The 22,977-nt window shown below is 32.4% G+C and overlaps 4 protein-coding genes across 5 annotated transcripts in view; 3 read left to right on the plus strand and 1 right to left on the minus strand.

Annotated features, from left to right (window-relative positions):
* Positions 1-4,038, plus strand: part of bbx (bobby sox) — a 40,920-nt gene extending 36,882 nt beyond the window's left edge. For both annotated transcript variants that reach the window (XM_070645127.1, XM_070645126.1), the window contains 2 exons: positions 2,115-2,880; positions 3,372-4,038. In XM_070645127.1, the coding sequence (XP_070501228.1) occupies positions 2,115-2,880; positions 3,372-3,598 (993 nt within the window). In that variant the 3' untranslated portion in view covers positions 3,599-4,038. The remainder of the gene's footprint in view (positions 1-2,114; positions 2,881-3,371) is intronic.
* Positions 4,039-7,078: 3,040 nt separating this feature from the next.
* LOC139094178 (protein MMS22-like) lies at positions 7,079-11,450 on the plus strand. Its single transcript, XM_070645149.1, has 3 exons — positions 7,079-7,245; positions 7,300-10,492; positions 10,708-11,450. Exons 1-3 carry the CDS (start codon positions 7,176-7,178, stop codon positions 10,868-10,870), a joined length of 3,426 nt encoding a protein of 1,141 aa, XP_070501250.1. The 5' UTR covers positions 7,079-7,175; the 3' UTR covers positions 10,871-11,450.
* Positions 11,451-11,459: 9 nt separating this feature from the next.
* Positions 11,460-12,690, plus strand: LOC139094179 (UPAR/Ly6 domain-containing protein crok-like). Its single transcript, XM_070645151.1, has 3 exons — positions 11,460-11,610; positions 11,686-11,829; positions 11,892-12,690. The coding sequence occupies exons 1-3, from the start codon at positions 11,562-11,564 to the stop codon at positions 12,116-12,118; spliced, it is 420 nt and encodes a 139-aa protein (XP_070501252.1). The 5' UTR covers positions 11,460-11,561; the 3' UTR covers positions 12,119-12,690.
* A 2,682-nt stretch (positions 12,691-15,372) lies between these two features.
* Positions 15,373-19,583, minus strand: LOC139094170 (purine nucleoside phosphorylase-like). The gene is made up of 5 exons (XM_070645142.1): positions 19,331-19,583; positions 17,386-17,835; positions 17,126-17,327; positions 16,928-17,027; positions 15,373-16,243 (listed from the first exon to the last, which is right to left on the minus strand). The coding sequence occupies exons 1-5, from the start codon at positions 19,450-19,452 to the stop codon at positions 16,146-16,148; spliced, it is 972 nt and encodes a 323-aa protein (XP_070501243.1). The 5' UTR covers positions 19,453-19,583; the 3' UTR covers positions 15,373-16,145.
* Positions 19,584-22,977: the final 3,394 nt, after the last annotated feature.

Genomic DNA, 22,977 nt, shown 5'->3' on the forward strand with positions numbered 1-22,977 from the left:
TGCTTCAGAATAAGAATGATCGCCCTCTCCTCCTGAACGTTACAAATCAACACCCCCAAAAGTGTCCATAAAACTGCTTAAAATTGTTAAATTTTTATTTCTTATTTAAATGAGCAACAATTCGACAATTGTGGCTTTTTTCAATTCCAATTGTTTCAACCACACACTTCTTTTGCGTCAATAAAAATGTACAAAGTTGGTTACAATAAATAATGCCCATATTATATGCATCATTGTATATCCTCAAAGTCTTTTTTTATTCAAAAGGCATTAATTGAATTTTATCAGTAATCGCAACAAAATAAACGTGTGGTTTTGTACATTAACATATTCAAGAGACATTGAGGCGAGAGTAAACGATTGTATGCAAAATATTGCGTGAATATGCAATAACAAATAAGTGTATTTACTTAAACTTGGCTGTAATATCCATCAGAAGATCACAATCTTGATTTTACATTTGAAATCCTCTCAAACTTTCATGACGGAACCAAAAAAACTAAAATGTGTTAATAAATGCAATAAATATTGTCAATTGGCACTGATTATTTCTCTTTCATATTTCAATTTCATTTCATTTTAGGTCAATGTCATCCGACATAGAAAGAGAAAATCGATTTGTTGACTAAAAAAACTAGAACTGGTTTACTTTTTCGATTTCACACAATTTTTTTTACTTGATATGCAATTATATATCAACTGATATCAACATAATAAACATGCTAACATTACATTAAGCTGGTCTTTTAGCTTGAAAATATATATTAAGTGAATGGAAATCAATGGAAATTAATTATGGTTAAGGTGACAAAGTAATTGAAAATTAGATTTTCTATGTATGTATAAATGGATTGTTAGAAATGATGGAACCGAGAGGCACACGACGTATGGTTGTCCAAAGTTTTTTGCGATCTATCCAAAGTGACTGTAGCCCGAGGGTTAGTAACTTACCTGCTTACTGACCGTATAGAACAATTGTGATCCACGATCTCCCAAAGATGTACCTAAAACTAGCTCTATTGCTTGCAAATTCCCGATTCCAAGTTCAATACTGTTTCCATCGACAGCTTCTTTCCATGAGTTCTTTGAACACCCACTCGATCTTTGCTAGATTCGATGAAATTCGGCGTCGAACCAAAGTCAAGTCGATCTAGAGCCGGATTTTCGACCATTTCTACGCCTTGTGTATCCCGGGTTGAATGTCGTGATTATGATTTATGAAACTTGAATATGCTTCAATATTAATAAATTATAGGAGTCTCTTAATGTTTTAAAATTTAATTTAATGGCTTAGTTTGTTCAATTTTCTACAAAGCTCTTAGTCGACTCGAATTGAATTGACTTTTCGCTACTAAATCCATGCTTGCTTCAAACCCTGGTTCCTATTCTAGAGTTCTTCCTCAATAGCAGGCAAAACGCAGGCTAAGCCTGCAACCAAAGTATAAGATATAGCTGAAAACTGCAGTGGTGAACGGTTATGAGTATACTCCTTGTCTCCTTGTCAGGTTGACAAGAGTTGCAGTTGGGCTTTCAGGCGACTCATAGATTGCAACTCTGTGTTGAATTAATATGCAACCGGGTGCAATTCTGATATCCAAGTCATTCAAGCTTGATTCAAGCATCAAAATATTGTTGCATTTAATAGTAGATTTTACATAGAACTAACTGCTTAAGCAGATTAACTTCATCATAAATTCTTTAATTAAACCTTATTTTAATTAAAAAAGCACTTAAATTTATCGCAATCCATAATATTATATTCATCCAAACAAATGCTCGTCCACACCTTAAGTGATCATCAAATTATGACAAACACTAATGCGACTATAAATGAGGGATAAAAATAAGAATTTTATTCATCTTTATGTCAATTCCGTTTATACTCATTAAAATGTAAGAAAATTTATCTGTATTGTATTTAAAAAGTAATAATGAGAAAATTGCCTTATACAATTTATTGAGAACATTTGCGAATGAGGAACATTTGTACTTCCATATGTGCATATACAATATAATAGTTCATTGACTTTAATTTAAAACCTAATCTACGCAAAGATAAAAAAATATTTAAAAATAACATGGAATTTTCTGTTTTTTATTTAAATTTTTTTCAGTATAAGGACGTATTTTTCTCAAAAAATCCAAACTTTAAATGGTACAAATTACCTGCACCACCATTACGTACACTATCGACAAGACCTAGTAATGACCGTGATCACAGTACATTGACACCATCATCGCCAATACCAAATGGAGAGGAAATAATTGAAATTTCACCAAAGGATCGTACATCAAGAAATTTAAAAGTATCACAAAATAATTCCGGAATTGGTCAATTTAAACTTGCATCGATTGATCAAATGGGCGGATTGTCAAGTCTCATGATTGAATCATCAACGTCGCCACGTATGAATGGCATAAATTATGGAGATACTCAAAATAAGGACGATATTCAAGATTCTCAAACTAAAAAGCGTAAAAGTGATGATATTGTTGATATGTACGATGATGAATTAGCTGGTAAATCGCGTGCATGTAAGGGTAAACGTTATGAACAATTTATGACGCCTACGAAGAAAACAACAAAACAAAAGAGTACAAATGCATTAACATCAAAAAGTGCATCTGCACATTTTCCGCATAATGGCTATTGCAAACCACAAGAAGTATCAATGCATGTTAAACATCAACAATCAAATGAGCTTATTGACTCATCTGATGAAATGGCACATTCACCTGAAAGTGATGAGACATCGGAGGCACGTAATGCTGATGCAAATGATTTTAAATTGAATGATAAAATTATGACATTGCCATCACTTGATCTTGAAGACTATTTAAATCGTAAGAAGGCAATGAAAAAGAAGAAAAAGTTTTCACGTAAGTTTATCATGTTTGTTTACTCTTAAAAATTCAATCATGCTTTTGACTAATGCACTTCTATGTAACATTTATGATTTGATGTCGGAACGTGATCAGAACTTGAAATTTGTTTCTATTTCCTTACATCATGAAATATTGTTTTGTCACGTCCAATATCATTTCAATCTTTTCACATCACTTTTGTGACCTTGATAATATCCCGAGCAGCATGATGTGGTCGTCTGGGTGTCGCTATGTTGCCATGTTGCCGGCTAACTATTCTGTCATCCTGAACAGACAAGGAGGATGCTTCCAAAATTGAGCAAACTAAATTGTATTGATTGAGTATATTCATAAATCTGCTCATTTGGCTGCGTATCCTCAATGTCTGTTGACGACGGATGAATTCGCTCCGTTTTTAGAGCGAAAATTGAAATTCGCCCATCGTGCTGCTTGGAAACAAATCTTCTTTACATCTCATCCTAATCTCAAATCTTTATTAATTTTAGACAAAGCAAAACATCGCCAGCAGCAAAATGCACAAGCTGTACCCAAAGATAAAACCATTCCAAAGCCAATCACAGCTGTTGGAAGTCAGAAGAGGAAAGCTCCAAAGCAAACAATTCGTCGTACGGCTGATGTAACTGAACAAGAGATTTCACGCGTAGGACTCATTGGACTTGATACATTGGCCACATTAGCATTAGATCAGGCAAATGCCAGCAGTCCACAATAAGTCTTAATGAATACTATTAAATTATTAATTAATATTATATTATACCATATACAAAAAAAAAGTAATGAAAAAGAAATGAAAAACACTTACAAAAAGCACACAAAAAAGAAGAAATTAAAGAATCGCTTTACCATTTTTTGCTAAAAACAGAATTAAGGAATGAAATGATGAAAAAAGAAAAAAATTATTTAAGTGAAAAAAATTTATAGAGATCGTTAAACATTTTTAAAAATTCTATATATCTGTTAATTAGTATTTTCTTCTTAATTCATTAATAAATTAACATGCTACAAAAAGTAATAGAAATAAACAAGACAAAAACATGTTACAAAATGTCAGTAAAAGATTGGATTGGTTTAGATTTTTATGGGATTTCATATTGATAGGATTGCTAGTAAGAGGCGCTTAGCGTTTCAGTCTTAATCCAGTCTTTGTAGAAATATAAAACTAGTTTTCATCAAAAAACACCAAATTATGATACAAAGAAAATTTCATTTTAATGAGTTTAGTGACTTCATTGCAAGGTGAGTTCAAAATAAGATAAAATCACCTGAATTAAAGAGTTTGGAATGGAATTGATTGAAATTGAGCAATTTAAGGATTGAAAAATTTGTAATTTGAAAGATTCTAATTGAATTTTGGAAGAATTTGAATTAAATTTTGAAAGGTTTGAATTGAATTTTAAAAGAAATTGAACTAAATTTTGAAAGATTCAAACTGAATTTTGAAAGAATTTGAACTAAATTTCGAAAGATTCGAATTGAATTTTGAAAGAATTTGAACTGAATTTTGAAAGATTTGAATTAAAGTGTCGAATTTTATGTAAAATTTCATAAAATTTAATGAAAATTGTAAAACAACATTAATTTGCTAAATTTCAATCAGTTCTTTTACCAAATTATAAATGAAATTCCTAACAAACAATGTTGAGTTAATGAATAATCCTTTTGTTTACTCATATTCATTGTCTGTTAAGAATTCGCAACATGTTTCAAAAAAGAAAATAAATTAGGGATCAAAAAAACACAAAAAAGAAGAGAAAAAATTCAAAATTTTCAAAATATAAAATTAAAATTAAGTGTGTTAAAAATATTTTCTTGTTTTCAATTTTCTTTTAAAAAATAAAGAAAATAAATTTTTAATTTAATTTTATTTAAAAAATTTTTATTTTGTTTGTAAGGCAAAGATTCATTAGAGATTGAGTCCCTCGATGTTTTGTAACGGTGTGCAAAAAAAGAAAAAATTTAATATTGAATGAAGCCTTTGAGGCTGATTTTCAAATTTAAAGTAAAAAATTTTTGATAGCTTTATGAACTAAATTTTTTATATATATTGGCAAATGGGAAATTCGATGGTTTGGATTTAAAAATTTTTTTTATTTATTTTTGTTTTGTTTTGTATAACTATTTACGGAAATTTTATACAAAAAATGAAAATTGTGACGAATCTGATAAAAGAAACAAAAAAATTATTAAGAATCTAAAAATTAACAATTTGACTGAAATGATTGAAAATCAATTTGTTTCCTCTTTTTTACTTGACGATGATCATCATTAAATGAATATTATTTTCATCTGGAAGAAGTTGCACATTGGAACCTGAATTATGCTGGAAGCATATGAAACATTTCTATTTTCAATTAGTGACATTAACAAATTTATGAAAATTATTAACTTTCGTCTGATGGGATTTTCTTTTTGAAAAAGGTTTGACTTTTCCATTCTAAATCTTAGTCATTCCAAATCTCAAAATTTATTTGGATTTTGGATGGAGTCGAGTCGACTTTTTATACAAAATTTGAGTCGACTTCGAAAAATTTGAAATTTGACTAATAAACCTTTGAAAATAGAGCTTAGAACTCTTAATTAGAGTTTGAATCTGAGTTTGGAATTCATTAGAACTTCCGTTAGATTAAATTTTGATTCTTTAATCTAAATCAGCCTTTAAAATGAATTCAAAAAGTAAATCCCAACTCAAAATACTAATTTTTCAATAAACCTTGCACGACATTCAAGTGATTAAGAATTAACAAGGAAAAAAACTCTATAAACTGCACACATAGTTTACAAATGTCCAGTAAAAAAAAATGATAATTTTTAGAAAAATAAAAAGTTCAATGAAATATTTTTGCAGAAATAAAAAAATTAGAAGAGAGATTTGATCATTTATAAAGTAACAAAAAAAGTATGACATTAAAAAAGATTTTTTTGTTGAAGAAGTTACTATAAGATATAAGAAAACAAAAATCATCAAGTGCGAAAGAACATTCACAAAAAAAGACTTTTTGAAATCGATATTTTCACAAGTTTTTTCTCAAATCTGAGAGGAAATCTTTTTTCATTTACAATTTAAGGACATAAATTTTCTTTGTCATTTTCATTCTCTCTCTGGAAAGTAAAGAAAGCTTACTAAATTATGAGATGAAACACACATTTTTTGAGAAAAAATATGGGTATGAATGGATGTTATTGTTATTTCTGAGGATATTGAAGAGTTTGTTGAGGAACTGCTGAGCTAATCAAAAGATGCTTTGAGTTTCGGATACATTTGGTGACAAAGGCAGTGGTAGGTCTCAGCAGTCTCAAACTCTTCATCCTCAAGTGTTTTTCTATGTTTTAAAACAGCGTTTTAAAAAATTAAATGTAAACAAATCAAAAAGTCCAAAAATTGGTGAATCAAAGCATGGTATAGACTAGAGTTACGCGATTTACATTTGATAATTTAGAACGCAAACTTAATTATATTATTTTAGCTATAAGATGTCCAAAAAAATGTTTCTTTAAATATTATTATTGAGTTATTTCTAGTCTTTAAGTTTTTTCTCTCCATTAAAATTGTTTACCTTTTTATTGAAGTTATTTTAAGAGTTGTTTAATTAAAGAATTAAATTGAAGAAATTGAATATTTATGGATGTTGAGCTGGATTAAAATTTTTATTAATTTTTTGGACATTATGTTGAGGAAATACTCATTCTGTCTATTCAATTTCTGCATTAAAAACCTATATTTTGATGAGTAGTTTGCTGCTCCTTATTGACCATCAAAAGTCTAACAAAAAACCATACAATATTGATTTGGAATGAATGAAAATTTTCTAAAAAAACAACATTGGAACAGTGACTTGTTCCTTTAATTTTACACATATTTCATTTAACACTTTCTGTATTTATTTTTACATTCATTGTATATGATTTCAAAATTTCAGAATTAAAAAGTCTAAATAAACATGAAAAAAGTAAATTCAGCTGTGTACCTATTTGATTATACTCTATTTTGAAATTACAGGTGTTGCTTGACTCCCAGTCATTGCTTAAACGCATTGAAATTACCTTTTCTTCTTTTATTCATGCTTTGCGCTGATCTCTGCGAATCAACTCTGCATTTTATTTTTGTCCCACAGAGCCTACTAGATTGAACGAAAAATAACGGTCAAAAAAAATTTGAATTTATATGAACGAAAATATTCGATGGCGGGAAACAGTAAAAATTGTTTATTTTTGTGTGAATTCAATTTTAATTAATTTCAGTGATATTCTACGTTAATTAAATACATTTCTTATTGTACACAACTTTAAGAATGGATGAGGATATATTTGCATTCGATTCACAGTATCAGGAACTACTTAATGAGGATTTAGCAGTCGAAGGTAACTTTTGCAATTTATTTTGTAAACAAAATTTTAAATTTTAATTAATTTAAGATCAACCAAGCATAATTGGAGATTCATGTCAGAGTAAGACAAGCATTGATTTGTTCTCAATCTATTTCAACTGTCATGGCGAGACGTCATCTGATGATTTTGAGGAAAATGTATTCAAAAAGGATCTTGAGAATTTATTTAATTATGAAGCTATGGATCTTAATATTGATGAAATTGAGCTGTTTGAATTTGATTTTGATACAGAATTCAGCAATTATGACATCCTTATACAAATGGCAAGAACAAATATCCAGCAGATTGCAATGTCATCATTAGATTGTGTTGATCAGCAGTTCCAAAAAACATTCAATTCACTAAGGAATGATGTGACAAAGTTGATGCTGTTGCTACGCTGCAATTATCAAAATCTAAATGACAATCAATTAAGGACTATAAGGACAATACTAGGCACATATGACTCAATGTCAAATTTCTCCATGATCCACTTGTCATTCAGCAAGGACGGAAATGTCTCAACATCATCAAATTATCACCTACTTCATCTCATGCTGGAATGTCGTTGGATATACTTAACAATGATTTATAAACTAGACTGTGTAAAAGGACAAATTGGAAGTGACGATTCTGAATTATATTGTGAGTTGAAGTTGCTGATGTTTGACTTGATTATGCTGTCTGTGTCCAAGTTCCAAAAGTCAAACTCTGCAAATCTCGTCTTCACATCTCCATTCATCTGTTCATGTGTTAGAGATATGTGGAAGTTACTTCATTTATTTATGGCTAAACTTAGCGATCAAAATTTGGAATTTTGGAGCACATTGTCAAGTGTAATTGATGAAATCGGAACTGGAAAGAGTTTTTACGAAAGATTTAGTTCTAAGAAAATTTTATTAAGGAACTCGCAGTTCATAGCATGTAAGAATCACGATCAATTCGCTATTTGGATAGTTAGTGGAATTGCCAAGCTTATCAATCAAGATCAAGTCGCCAGCAACAAAAGCAGCTACGAATATTTAGAGAATTTAATTGGAAAGTACCTGAAAAGTGATCAATCGGAAGAGAACATGCGAGTCCTATTAGTGATGATAAGTGAAGTGATATTAAATGTATGGCAGCCAAAGTCAGAAATTCTAATGACTTTATGGGAATATTACCAGCGAAAAATCAATTCACCGTTCCTAATTGCCGGTCAGAATCCAAACTCAATGGCTGTGTCCAACACAACAGTTACAGCATATTTAGAACAAATTAAGGCACAACAAAACACAGCTGTTTCTAAATTGAATGTTAATCTGAACAGTTTCAACATGTTTGTGTATATCCTTGGCAAAATGGTACAAAGATTCACAGACGACGGACAGAAAGTTCAGGTTTTGAAGATTTTCGGACGAATTTACACAAAATTTCCACCAAATAAGCTACAGCAATTAAATGAAATGGGAATTCACAACTTTATGAGATTATTAATAAGTCTGTCCATATCCACAAACCTTAACGACGTAGGACAAAAGATCACAGACACAATGTTACAGATTCCAATGGAAAAACTCAATCATCAGGTACAAATTATGAAAGGTCACATGGTAATGCTAATTTTATTCAGTGAGAATCGTATGAACATCTGTAACTACCTCACTAAAATCATGAATCAAGTCAACAGCATTTTACAAAAGACAAATTCAGCTACGAGCATTTTGAAGATATTATCGGAGTCGCTGTCTTTAATTTTACTAAAGAATCTCGATGAAAATGAGGAAATTTTGGAAAATGGCGAGGATTTACTGATCGACTCATGGATAATTAAATATTTCCAAAATTCAGTTCCAGCTGAGCAAGATCGACTTTATGAGTCGCTGAATAAAATTATTAAGAAGATTTATGAGCTGCAAAACAATCCAATTGTGATGACAAAAGTGACTGCCTTAAAGGAAAAGCTATTCAATATTCTACTGCCTTATATTAAGCAGGTGTTTGGAAAAATCGAGTCTGTATGGCTGCCTGAAATGGTTGCTAATTTGTGTCTATTGACAAGCTCATCAGCAGCTACTTCCAACATTCCAAGTTTCAGTACCTTATTCAAGACTTTTATAGACACAAATTCAACGAATCTTGATCAAGGAATCAAGTTCCTGACAATAATTCTGAAAAACAGCGACAATAAGGAAAGGCTGGATGCTGTGCTGATCATTCAAAATTGGATCAAATATTCAGTTCTATTAAGTGGAACCAACAGCGATTTGAAGGAATTAACAAGCCAAATAGTATCTATGAAAGAATTTAAATTTCTCTGTGAGACATCCACAATCAAGACGGAAGAGTTCCTAAATTCAAAAGAACGACTTTGTTCCTTTATTGGTGATATTGGCAGGAAGTATTCAACATCCAGCAATCAACAAAAGTTCCAGTTAATTGAAAAAGTTCACGATTATTTGTCAACATTTGAGAAATGGTCACTGCCTTATCTTCAGCAACAACAGCAAACAGCGACGACACAAAAGCCGGCACCAAATGTTCAGGTCGATGAGTCCATAATGAGAATTTATTCATTCATTGCCATTACATTCCTTCATTGCTCGGAATTGATTTATGTCCGATCAAAGTCATCATGCTTCTTTAACGTTGCTGTTGCTCATTTTGTACTTCCATCAACTCTTATGGTCGGACAGAATCTACCGAGAGCAATAATTGTATCAATGCATAGAATTTGGCCGTTATTAATTGAAGGAATTTCAAGACTGAACTATAAATGCGATCAGCATGTGACTAAGGTCCTTAATGATGTGATTGTTAAGTGGGCACCGCTTATGAAAATCAGCAACAACTCAAAATTCGTTGCCAAACCGTTCATCAGTATTACAAATTTCAAGAACTTCGAAATTATTGAATTATTTTGGGGTAAAATGTCCAAAAATTTCATTGCTTTACAGCCTGGACGGAAGTCGAACATAAATTGCTGCTTAATTCTGACTGTATTTGAGGAAGTGATGCATGTGATTGAGGCTGAAGAGACGAGACTTGTTGCTGTTTGGAAGAACTCAATTCAACAAATTGTTGAATGTGCTATGCTGCTTGATGACATTGAACCTGCAAATAAGTCAGCCTTTGGACTAATCGAGAGATTTATCAGGAATAAGAATTTTGCTGGCTCAAATGTGATGAAGGAACTTCTTGTGAATAATTTGAAGTCTATAACAGAATCGAGTTTGTCTTATCATTCTGGGCTGTATTTTAGGTGAGTCATTAGATTAAGGCAGGGTTGTCCAAACTGTGTGTCGCTGAAATGTCATGAACCACATGTCATATGCGGCTTCGGGTGTGTCGTGGAACCAAGCTTAGACAACACTGACTTAGGGTTTATTCCTTAATGACGTCCAATAAATAAATTGACGTCATTTATGAATATCCCCCAAATTCCATCCAATATACTCAAATATTCCTTAATTCCAGATACCTGACAAAATTATCAAAAGTCAACCTCAACATTGTCAACAACTTTATGCCACACTTATTGACTCAAATTCAAAAAGTTGAACAATTGCGTGGAAGTGGCCGTGACGTTAAGCTTAGAAATTTATATGAACAACTGCAGTCGAGCTGTAAAAAAGTGTAAAATTTATTATCAGTGTGTCAGTCATTATCACTTTTTCAATATCTGTAAGCTATGAAATTGTACATGCAGAGTTGTTACTATTGTTGCCTTAAATATATGAAATTGTTATGGTTGAAGAGATTCTTAGGAAGTGATCCCGATCAGCACAGTATGTTTGGTAGGGCATCGTTGCGTCGCTGTATTGACGGAAAGACGCAAAGTTGACCTGACGGAACCGTGACAGTGGATTTCGATCAGAGTAGCATAACAGACAAAAACCATACAAATTCTTGATAATTTGTATGGTTTTTCATTCATAGCCATATAAATTATCAAGAATTTGTACGGTTTTTGCCTGTCACAGGTGCCCGTCTTGCAATTCTGATTTCGATCCATTTTGACGACGAAAAATGCGGTTTACCGCATTGTGCTGCTCGGGGACATGATATAGATAACGAAAAAGCTGAATATTATGAGCAACTCTGCCCACACATCCATAGTACCTGAATAAAAAAGCTATAGATGTATTGTAAAAGAACGTCTAATTGGTCTGCGATGCTTTTTTAATATTTTTTTTACAATACATAGTCAGTTCCACATATATTTTTTTTATCAATTCATTTTTCAAATTGACGAACGCAAACTAATTTAAATCATTTTAGTAACTCCATTTATCTTATCGATAGAACTTGGAGGATTTTTATTTTTAAAGATGAAAAAATTTATAGTTCCGCTAATTTTTCTGACATTTAACATATTAAGTGAGTAATGCTATTGTCAATGCTTAATTTAATATATTTTTCCGGCAAATTATGACAAATCAAATCTGTTTATAGGAGTTGACTCAATCAAGTGCTATCAATGTACTAGTTTGAATAATACAGGCTGTGCTGATCCATTTGATGCTAAAAATACACTCGCTGAATGTCCAGATTTAGGCACACGGGAGGCTATTTTATGTCGAAAATTAAGGCAGACAGGTGAGAAATTATATTTTATGCTTAATTGTGCCTGCTTATTGACACATTATTTTTATTTTTAGTTGACACTCCACATGGAAAAATAGTCAGAGTTACACGATCGTGTGGATATATACCAAATACAATTAAGGAACGAGACGATGGATGCTTTAGAGCCTCATTTACAGCACAATCAGCATCTCGTTATTGTGCATGCATGAATGATGAATGCAATTCAAGTTATTCGATGCATGGTATATCAATGATCGTGAGCGTGATTGCTGCTGTACTTATCTGCTTAATCATATAGGCACAAATCTTAATGAATAGAAAGTCAATCTGATCACAGTGTAAAAATAAGAAATTGACTATTGAAGGCCATTTTACTTATGATGGAACCGACGTTACTTAATAATTGATGACCATATTGTATAGGATATTCATCCATAGAACGTATATGACAAGATTTAGCTGCAATATTTAAATCCCCTATTAATTAATTTACAATTTTATTAAGGTTAGATAGATATTGTCATAGTATTAGTTAATTGTCTTTATATGTACTGTAAAAAGAATAGATGTTCATATCTAGTGGTAGATAAGTTATATATTTAAGCTACTTGAAATCTGAGTTGATAATTAAAAGCGAAACGGCAATAATCATTCATCACTTAAACTCTAATTTTTGGAGTTAATTGACGGATGTTTATTAGTGTCTTCTGACTATCAACTCTGTCCTTGACATAATCTTAGAGTTCCTTATTTTTTTGTGAGGCAAATCAAAATCAGAACCTTATTTTTGAATAAGATTATTGATTTTGATGAGCTATATGTAAAGTTACTGCATGTTTCTCAATAAATTTATGAAAGTTTTTCGAACAACCCTGGAATATGTGAAGCATGACATGATACTTTTCAGTTCTGTTCTATCAATATCCCGAGTGGAACAGGATAGGAGAGTCGATGTCTAGTTGTAAACTTGACATTCTATGACAAGTTCCATAAATGTCGAGTTCATTACTAGACATAAGGTCGATTAATCGTAGCTTGTTCCACTCCGGTATTGAACATGGTCTTGAAGTCAAACAGTGTTGATGGCAAAAAGAGCAAGAAGAAGCAAACCTCTGAAAAATCAATAGACTGATGGTGGGACTTGAACCCAGGAGACCAAATGCAACATCAACTATCAAGACCTGCACATTGTCAACAGCACTTCTGCTTCTTTCAATGCATTTGGTATCGGCATTTGGCAGATGGAAACCGGCGATTGAACCAACTTCAGCCGACTTTTTAGGGAGGCCATGGATTACAATTAATCGAATTGAACGGCCATCGAAGTAAGTATCCGTAATTGACAGACGTAAAGCAACGATAGATCCAGCCTTAGAAGTCTAAGGGAGGTAATGGACCGCAATTGATCTGTATGACCAGCGCAATAACTAAGTCTATGAATATTCCATTCATGTCCCTGATCTGTTACTTAATCCAACGTTGAACAAAAGTTGAAGTTTTGTCATCACCAAATTAAGGATTTTAAAGACCGAGAACAAGACTTCTCAGCTTCGGGTTCGAGATCTGGTCTTGGGAAAGTTCCCATGAAAGTCACGGTCTTGATCTTGGTCTTGAAAACTCGTCAAAATCTAGACTTCTGGAAATCCTACACTAAACTTCAAAACAATTGATAATGTACAGACAAACAACAGCATTCTAAAAACGTGACACTAATACAGAACAAACAATCTAATCACTTGTAAGGATCATGATCAATAGACAATTTCAAAACATCGATATTACGTAAAGTCTATGATAATTTAAATTTATAAATAATATGGAAATTGATAATTATTGGAAAACAAACAACTGTAAATCGGGATGCAAATTAATCATGTAATAACTTGCTAATTTAAATGCAAAACTTAATTATCGAGCACATAACAACAAAGCTTAGTTGTGTTCATCGCTTGGATTATAAACTAGAATTAGCATTAGAAAATGATAAAAGTTTGTAGGTAGATAAAAATATCAAATTACTTTTATAAATAGCAAAGGTTACTGCTTTTTTGGTAACAAAATGGGATTAAAACAGCAGACATGGATACTTATCGACTAAGAGTCAATACAACAGTAGAAATGGTAATTTTTGAATGAAATCGTTCATTTTTATTGTGAAGATATTAAGTCGATCAGCAGTTGACCAAACTCACCTCGACTCAAGACGATCAAACTCAGCTCGACTCAAGAAGACCAAACTCAACTCGACCCAAGAAGACCAAACTCAGCTCGACACAAAAAGACCAAACTCAGCTCGACTCAAGAAGACCAAACTCAGCTCGTCCCAAAAAGACCAAACTTAGCTCGATCCAAGAAGACCAAACTCAGCTCGATCCAATATGACCAAATTCAGCTCGATCCAAGATGACCAAACTCAGCTCGACCCAAGATAACCAAACTCAGCTCGATCCAAGAAGACCATACTCAACTCGACCCAAGATGACTCAAAGTTTTCAATTTTTCCCACAAAATCCACATGATGCTCGACCTATCTGGAAGTTTTGTAAAAGCTTGGCAGAAGAAACTGCAGCCAACAAAAGAAGAGTAGCAGTGGCGAAAAGAAGGTGCGAGATCGATACCAATTCAGATTTTAAGTGCTTTTCAGCTGTGCTAAGTCAAATTGTGGCTTTGTGACAGATTTTGTGGTTAGGTACATTGCATTGATATTCCCTGGGTCTTGTAAATGCGCAGAATTTAAAACTAGTTCCTCTAAAAAGACAAAAAACCCAAAAACTATCCATCCACATCTAATACATTTATTTGCTTAACACATTCTCGAATTCTGAAGAAAAAGAAAAATTTCTGAGAAAGCATTAAGTTTTTGCTGATTACAAATTCAGAGGCTTGGCCCATACACAATCTCACAATCTTTTTTGACAATAATCTATTAAGACTGTTAGAGAAAATGTTATCGAATCACCGAAAAAAACGTGCCGACTTTATAGATCGTACTGAATATTAACAACAGGAATTTATAAGCTTCGATCTTGTCAAAATATATGAATGCATAATAAATTAATCAGCTGCAATAAAAGCCACTTTAAAAATGTTCAATTAATTTATAATATAAATGGGACAGCTTACGTCTACAAAAACTTGATTGAGATTTTATAAAAAATTGTTATTGTTTATTAATTCCCGAGCAGCACAGCGTATTAAGGTATTGCTGCGTTGCATTATGAACTGTAAGACAAACAGTTGCTCTGACGTCATCGTGACGGTCCAATTTATAGCAAATAATGCTGTATACCGCATTATGTCTTTATGCTGCTCGGGTTTGTTATTTTAAGTATTTCTTCTTGGTATTTTCCTGCACATGACAATGATAAACAACACGAGCCCCCAAAAAATAACTTGTTGACGAAAAAAAAAAAGAGCTTTATAGCTGTATACATATGCGTGTTTGATTTATAATATATGCTGACGTAATTGTTGGAATCAAAATATTTTTAATAATACTCAGCTGTGGATGTAAAAACAACAATAATCACGAGTCATTCATAAAACAAACAATTTACTGACATATTAAATAAAAGTTATTTTTTTTTATTTGATATTTTTTAGAAGCATCTTCCTATTAATTACTAGTATGATCCATTTTAAAAACAAAACATAAGTACTCAATGAATTATTTACATCTAACTTAAATGTCTAATTAAATGCTTTTCTTAATGATCAGAGGTCGAAGGTAAATTGAAGTTGCGGTTCGATATGAATTGATTCAAATTTAGATGGAAATTTTTCTGCTAACTCTTGTGAAGTATAACATTTGGTACAAATTTTAATTGATTCTTAGCCAACTGTGACGAATTCTTACTCAAATTTGAATAAAATGTTATACTTCACAAGAGTCAGCAGAATTTTAATCGATTCTTAGCCAACTGTGGTGAATTCGAATTCAAATTTGTATGAAATGTTATACTTCACAAGAGTCAGCAGAATTTCAATCGATTTTTAGCCAAATGCGGTGAATTCGAACTCAAATTTGTATGAAATTATATACTTCACAAGCGTAAGCAGAAAAATCCCATTCAAATTTTAATAAATTCTCAACAAATCCAAAGCAAACTCAATCCAACTTCGACCTCTGCTAATAACCATAATATTCTATTTACTTGCTCAAAGCTTTCTACAGTTATCATTCGACCGGCATTTACCTAGCGTTTAGTTCTTATTTATAAGGATTAAGATATCTTAACGATCCTAGTTACTGGATTTATGGAATTTTGTTTACGTTTTTTTTTTTGTTGATGTTGGAATGTGATTGGACTCATTATCATATTAGATTACATCTTTTCATTGATCTTCTCGACCATTCGTGTTACGAAAGTTGCTAAGACATCTTGACGCTTGGCTCCGGCCGAGATCACCTCTTCGTGATTTGCTAGATAAAAAAACAAAAACAACAATTTAAAATAAGCACTGACATTAATCTTTAAAAGCTTGTTTGGCTATTTATAGATTTACTGGTATTTTTGGGGAGGTTAAAGTTTTTGTTTTGGAAACAGTTATGCGGAAACTGATTACGTTCTATATACTTAATAATTGCGTCGTTTCTTTTGGATCTTAATATTCATATATTATTAAGATTACATTAGGAAAAAAATTATGTTGAAATACCAATTAAAAGTTCAAAAACAATAAATTTAGAATGAGATAAGTGTGGACATGTCTGTTAAGAAGAAGACTAGGATTGGGTAAGACGTAGTCGTTTTTGAACAACAATTTTGGGAATTTACTGTCCCGGGAAGCAAATGGAGATGAAATTACTGAATATCAGGATCCAGGACATCATGACTTTGGGTTTAGGTCAGATTTTATGAAATCCAGCGAAAGGTCAGAGTCAAGTCTGCCTGGAACTTGATTTTCGACCATTTCTACATAATTTGCTTTTCGGGTGACTGTCTTAATGCTTTAAAAGCAGTTAATCTTCTCAGAATTTCCACAATCAAGAGATACAGATGATTATTCATGCCATAAACTTGAGAAATGAACAAATCTAGAGCTATAAACCTCAACACAGAAATCAAAGCCTCAAACATTTAACTTAATATTTAATTATATTTACCTTCCCCATTTGAGTCGTAGTCTGTTATACATTTATTTGTTATTAGTGAGAATGCAAACACTTTAAGATCACAATGACGAGCAGTAATGACTTCATGGACCTATTATATTTATTTTAATAAATATATTTAATTAGATTAAGTATAATAAATTAAATGGATAATTAAATAATTAAATATGGCCATAGAAATGTACTTACTGTTGACATTCCAACGGCATCGACTCCAAGCATTTTCCACATTCTTAACTCTGAGACTGTTTCATAGCTTGGACCACCTAGACAAATGTAGACTCCAGTGTGTGTTTCATTCTGAAGACCCATTTCCTTTGACAAATCTTCAGCTACTTTAATGAGTTCGGGATCATAAGCGCGATTCATTGGTGGGAAACGTGGACCGAATCTAGGATACAAATTGGATTAGAACCTTCATGCCATTTATTAAGCAACAAGTTGCTTACCTTGGATCATTTGGACCCTGAAGTGGATTATTTCCTGCAAATCCCATAACATTGATGTGATCCTTAACAAACATCATGTCACCAATCTTATATGAAGGATTCAATCCTCCAGCTGCATTTGTGGTAATTAAATGTGTACATCCACAAACTTTCATAACTCTAACAGGCATTGAACATTTTGTTAATGGATATCCTTCATAATAATGGAATCGTCCCTGCATAACCATAACTTCAACACCATTTAATGTACCGAAAACCATTCGACCGGCATGTCCAACAACTGTTGAGACTGGGAAGTGTGGAATCTCTTCGTATGGATAATAAGTAGCGTCATCTAAAGTTTCGCCCAAATGTCCTAATCCTGAGCCACAAATGATTCCAATTTTTGGTCGAATGTGAGTACGACTTAGCAGGTACTTTGCGATCTCTTCAATTGTATCGTATGAGTAGCTAAATCATGATAAAAAGAAAATTTTGGTTAATAAGCAGAGACAACTGATAAAATTTCGTACGGACAATTTTTGAGTGAATAGCGACTTGATGTTTTCGCTAGTTTATGAACTTGATAAGACAAATAACTGCGATAATAGAAATAAAAAATCGTCTGATTAAGCAAAGTCTGCTCCGTAGGAGATCATGACACGTCAGGCTATTTTATACCCCACAATAATATTATTTTGATCAAGTTATCAATCAATAGTTTTCTCGTGTTGCTATATTGCTACATCAACAGGAATTGATTTGCTATTAATAATATTTTTTTGTTTTTCAAGATTGTTTATTGCACTTTCAATGTGCTTACGTAATTATTCTGTCTGATTGAATCGATTGTTCTGGTTTGATGCTGTCTTTCGATGCTTCAATTATGATCAAACAGAATATTTAATATTCCGAACGACACAAAAGAAGATGAGTTAGTCACAGAGCTTTTAAGGGTCTATTTGTCAGTTATATGGAAGCTACACGGAGTGGATCTCCATTCGTTGCTAGCAAAAGAGTTTTGGTGGAGCCTTCTTTATTTGTAATAGTCGGGTATTGTCTTGACAATGCTTGGTACTCGCGTATTTCCCAAAAAACTACTCTGTACTCGGGTATCGTTCTTGCTCGGGTATTGTCATTGCAACTCTTGGTACTCGGGTATTACCCAAACAATACTCGGTACTAGGGTATTGCCCAAACAATACTTAGTATTCGGGTATTGCTCAAAAAATACTCGGTACTTGGGTCCTGCCCTGATAATACTCGTTAATCGGGTATTTGACAGACAATACTCCATACTCGGATATTGCCCTAACAATACTCGGTACTTGGGTATTGTCTTAACAATACTCGGGACTCGGATCCTGTAGTGACAATGCTCGGTCCTCGGATATTGCCATCACAATACTCGGTACTTGGATATTGCCCTGACTATCATTACTCGGTTAATGCCCTGATATTTACTACTATTTTCAACTAATTTTAACGACAAACAATGAAATCGTGTGTTGACATGCGGCACGGGATTTGCACCTTCTGACTAAGCTTCTAAGCTTTAAAACTTTATGATAACCTTTCCTGTGATTCAACAGGTTTAAACATTTAACGCAAATAACTCATTTTTTTCTATATTTAGCTTACTGATTGTGCATTGACACTCAAAATATAGCAAAATATAGCGAAAAATAATCAGGCGCACGACTTGCTATTCGCTCCAATAAATCAAATTATAAATAAAGACTGTCAATATGTTGGTCACTAGGGTCTCGAATATATATAATTTGAATCTTGATAAAGGCTTGCCTTGAAAAATTATTTTGAGAAGATCACTGCACATCGCAACTGTAAAAATTCCATAATATAATCACGCGAGGAATTATAAAGACCGAAAATAATAATTGGCTTGTGCCGTAAAACATAAATCTTAGTTATCAGTTTTGTGAACCCGTCAATAACGGAAACTTACTTCTCGCCCAAGGTTGGCGATGATGTTCTTGGTGAGACACTTGATGATGAATATGAATTTGGCTTCTTTCCAGTTATTGGAATTGCTGGTGTTTCAAGGAATAATTTTGTTTCTTCTGGCATCTTCTATTGATTTTATTGAGAACTATTAAGGCACACACAAAAAAACTTTCTCACAATTTAAATTAATTATTTTTAATATTTTTTTTTTATTTAGTTCCGATCACTCCAAATGTTGGTTGCAAACTGATTGTTTAATGAGATGTTCTTGCTATTTTAAAGGCTTCAATTTGCTATGAGACAGCGATAACGCGTTTTGTTGATGACGATCCCTCTTCAATATATTATGAGAATGTGAGTAATAAATAAGACTGTGACTGTATATACACAGATTGACCTCTCGTTTTAATGACGTATTGCATACGAAACATCAAATGTGTGAATGAAAAAAAATAAGGAATTCGCAGTTATGCTTGTAAACAACTCTCTCTCGCACTCTCTCTTGGGATAATTATTGGAGTAAAAGTAGAAGAAAGCTTGATTGTTACTCTGTACATCAGTCATTAGTACTTAATCTATATTTTTAATGATCATTTAGTGAGAATAACAGCAGTCTTATTATCAATTATGTCGTTTCTTATTATTTTTTGATGTGAGCGACACCTTTGACTTCTAACAAGTCTTTATTTATGGTTGAAATCTAAAACTAGTGATATTTAGTTCTGATATTTCTAGAAAACAGTCAATAAATCAATATTTATTGATGTTACGGAAATTGTTTTGAAGGATTGCATCAGATAATATTGCCCGAGCAGCAAAACTGCAGAGAACTGCATTTTTCAGATGCAAAATTGGGTCGAAAACATCCAGTATGATGTCGTCAGAGGCTATGGGTTTCTGATGCTGAGAACGAGACTTTCCTGGTATTCTTGATAATTTGTCGCGACTGAATCTTCGAGAAATCTGACTCAGAGCTACTTCGACAATTACATGTAAGTATGCAATTATTGCTTGCAAGTATTACATACAATTGCATGAATTTACATGAAATTCTTGTAATTGTATGCAATTTTCGAGTCCTACTTTTAATACAGTATCATAAAGGCACCCTAGCAAACAAATTGTGTTGTTTGGGCTGCTTTTGTTGAATTATTTATAAAATTAAATGCATAGTCATAGCCACTTTTCACATTTGACTGAATGTTATCTTTGAATCTTATTTCTAAATCAATTAACTATAGATTTTCCAGAATCTTCCATCATTGCATGCTAATTTATGAGATTCTGAGACACACGAAATATATAGCCTTCACTAAATCAGCTACTCTTATCACTCTACACGCTATAAAACAGTTCTTCAAAAGCTTTTTCGGCTTGCGGCACAATAAAACGTTGTTTTGATGATTTTGCAGAATGCTTCATCATGACAACATTAGTTTAGAGCTCATTTTGGATTGGCAAAGGAGCCTGAATGGTTGGTTTTGAAGGATTTTGATGCTGGAGACCTAAACAAAGTACAGTGTGTTTACTAGGGTGCCGATACATTGCCGTTTAAACGGTAAGACGCAAGGTGACCCTGACAGCATCGTGACTGCTGTTTCTGATTCTTTTTTACGGCAAGTGCTGCCAGGGAAATAGTCCTGAGAAGTTCCTAACCTTCAAAATTAAAGAACATTTTGGAAAAATTCGACAATTGTTTCTTTTTCCTTAAATTTTTCAAGAACATTAGGGAATTATTGAACAGTTTAAGAACCACTGCAACAGACGCTGATCAGTCATTATTATAATGTTTTGTTTTCGTCGTTAAAATTTTTCCTCGTGATCAATGAAAATAAAGCAATCTCATTCACGTTTATAGCATGCTTTTAGGTTTTTGCTGATTGTGGATGCATTTGTTTTTTTATTTTGTATAAAATTCGTATTTCCTATTTTTTTAATACTGAATTCTTTAGTTTATTTACAAACATGAGTCAATGGCATAGCTTTAAACAATTCTTATACCTGGAACTTAATTAAAAAATTTAAAATTTTTTGTATTAAAATTTAATTGATTCTTAAGATTTAGTACTAAAAGAATTAAGATGCTCGATGTCAAGGCTGAAGCTGTCTGCAGCCGTAGTCAGCTGTTTAAATCACGTTTTATTATGTTTATCATTATAAATTAAAAATGCAATAAAAAGTTTTCTCTTCGTAGTCTTGAAAAATTTATATCTAGGTCTATATAATTATATTGCTTTAAATTAAATAACACCTTAATTCACTTTTTTTACTCCGAAAATTCTAGTATAATTGAGATGACAGAGCTTTTGTGAACTTTTAAGAAAGTTTATTCCAATTTATATCGAATAAAGTACTACATTAATGGCAATTGACATTCAATCCAAAGGAAAGTATTACAGTAAGTGGGATTTTAATGAAAGAATTGCAACTAACCTTAATTCATTTATATTAATAACCTTCTTAATTATAAGCTAGCTTAAAGATTTATTACTACTTCTTACTTCCTTGGCTGGGGCGCTCGGGGGCCCATTGCCGCGTTTAGAGCTCTATCTAGAGTAGTATAGCTCTATCTTTCAATAACTTCTGCCAGTTTGGGATATTGAGAACTGTAGAATCCTTATCAAGTATCAACACATCCGATCCAGGAACTTATCGGTCTAGCTTTAATATTCAATCAATTGAAAAACAGAACATTGACGATAAAATCAAACGTTTACCGGCTAATATATATGACAACCGTTCGGCATACATTAAGTTGTTGCCACCATGACTACGAGGTCAGTAACAACCAAATTTATCAAGTGACTGCCATTTAGTTTAAGTTAAACAGCCGCCTCGTTCCACATTTCAATATGTGCCGATCGGGACAGGATCACAACAATGATGCATTTTAATATATTAGTGCTTATGAATTATTAACAATATTAATTAAGTCTATCAAACATTCCTAATTATGATGTAATTGCCACATTTTTGTTACTTTGTAGTTACATTTTTGCTTCCGTTGTTTTTGCACATTGATGCTTTTTCGTGCGTAAAAAACTGCATATAAACTTTATTTTAAGTTAAGTTAGTGATAAATTACCTTTTGCTAAAATTGAGTCCATTTCAAGTTGATCAGTTTGTAAAGAAGTAAACTCGAAAAGCTCAACGTATTCGCTAGGATGCAAAGTCTGATTTCGATCCATTTTAGCGGTGAAAAATGCAGGAAATTCACCATTTATCAATTCTTGCTTGGTTATTTACTTCGCATATCAACTGCGATTCATGCCCTTCCTTATTTGCAACCTAATATCAATGAACAGTTTATTTCCAAGAGTTCTTTAACCGTCCTTAAACTACAAACTGAAAGACTATTAATGACAACAATACGAAGCATGAATTACACCATTGTTTGAAATATTCTTTGATCAGCGCTAGAATATGAAATTGCATTATTGCTGCGATCCTGTCAAATAATATTGTCGACATAGTCGGATCATGCCATTTTTCTTGGGAAATTTCGACATTTGTTAAAAGATCAATGTGAAGATTAAATGTTTTCTGAAAAACAATCTGAATAATTTCCCTTTGATGTCGAGGTGAAAATCCGCCAAGTATCTACGCTTGTCTCATAAAATGTTACAATTTTGTAATGTTTTGCCAATT

The sequence above is a fragment of the Chironomus tepperi genome, unplaced genomic scaffold (assembly GCF_022539635.2).
Source record: "Chironomus tepperi strain 1889 unplaced genomic scaffold, CSIRO-AGI_Ctep_v1 contig_351, whole genome shotgun sequence".
In the NCBI taxonomy this organism is placed as follows: Eukaryota; Metazoa; Arthropoda; class Insecta; order Diptera; family Chironomidae; genus Chironomus; species Chironomus tepperi.

Coding starts and splice junctions, on each gene's coding strand:
- LOC139094179 (XM_070645151.1), top strand. CDS start 11,562: ATGAAAAAATTTATAGTTCCGCTAATTTTTCTGACATTTAACATATTA. Junction 11,611..11,685: donor TCTGACATTTAACATATTAA/GTGAGTAATGCT, acceptor ATCTGTTTATAG/GAGTTGACTCAATCAAGTGC. Junction 11,830..11,891: donor TCGAAAATTAAGGCAGACAG/GTGAGAAATTAT, acceptor TTTTATTTTTAG/TTGACACTCCACATGGAAAA.
- LOC139094170 (XM_070645142.1), bottom strand. CDS start 19,452: ATGCCAGAAGAAACAAAATTATTCCTTGAAACACCAGCAATTCCAATA. Junction 17,028..17,125: donor ATGCCGTTGGAATGTCAACA/GTAAGTACATTT, acceptor TAAATATAATAG/GTCCATGAAGTCATTACTGC. Junction 16,244..16,927: donor CTACGACTCAAATGGGGAAG/GTAAATATAATT, acceptor TTTTTTATCTAG/CAAATCACGAAGAGGTGATC.
- LOC139094178 (XM_070645149.1), top strand. CDS start 7,176: ATGGATGAGGATATATTTGCATTCGATTCACAGTATCAGGAACTACTT. Junction 7,246..7,299: donor TGAGGATTTAGCAGTCGAAG/GTAACTTTTGCA, acceptor AATTAATTTAAG/ATCAACCAAGCATAATTGGA. Junction 10,493..10,707: donor CATTCTGGGCTGTATTTTAG/GTGAGTCATTAG, acceptor CCTTAATTCCAG/ATACCTGACAAAATTATCAA.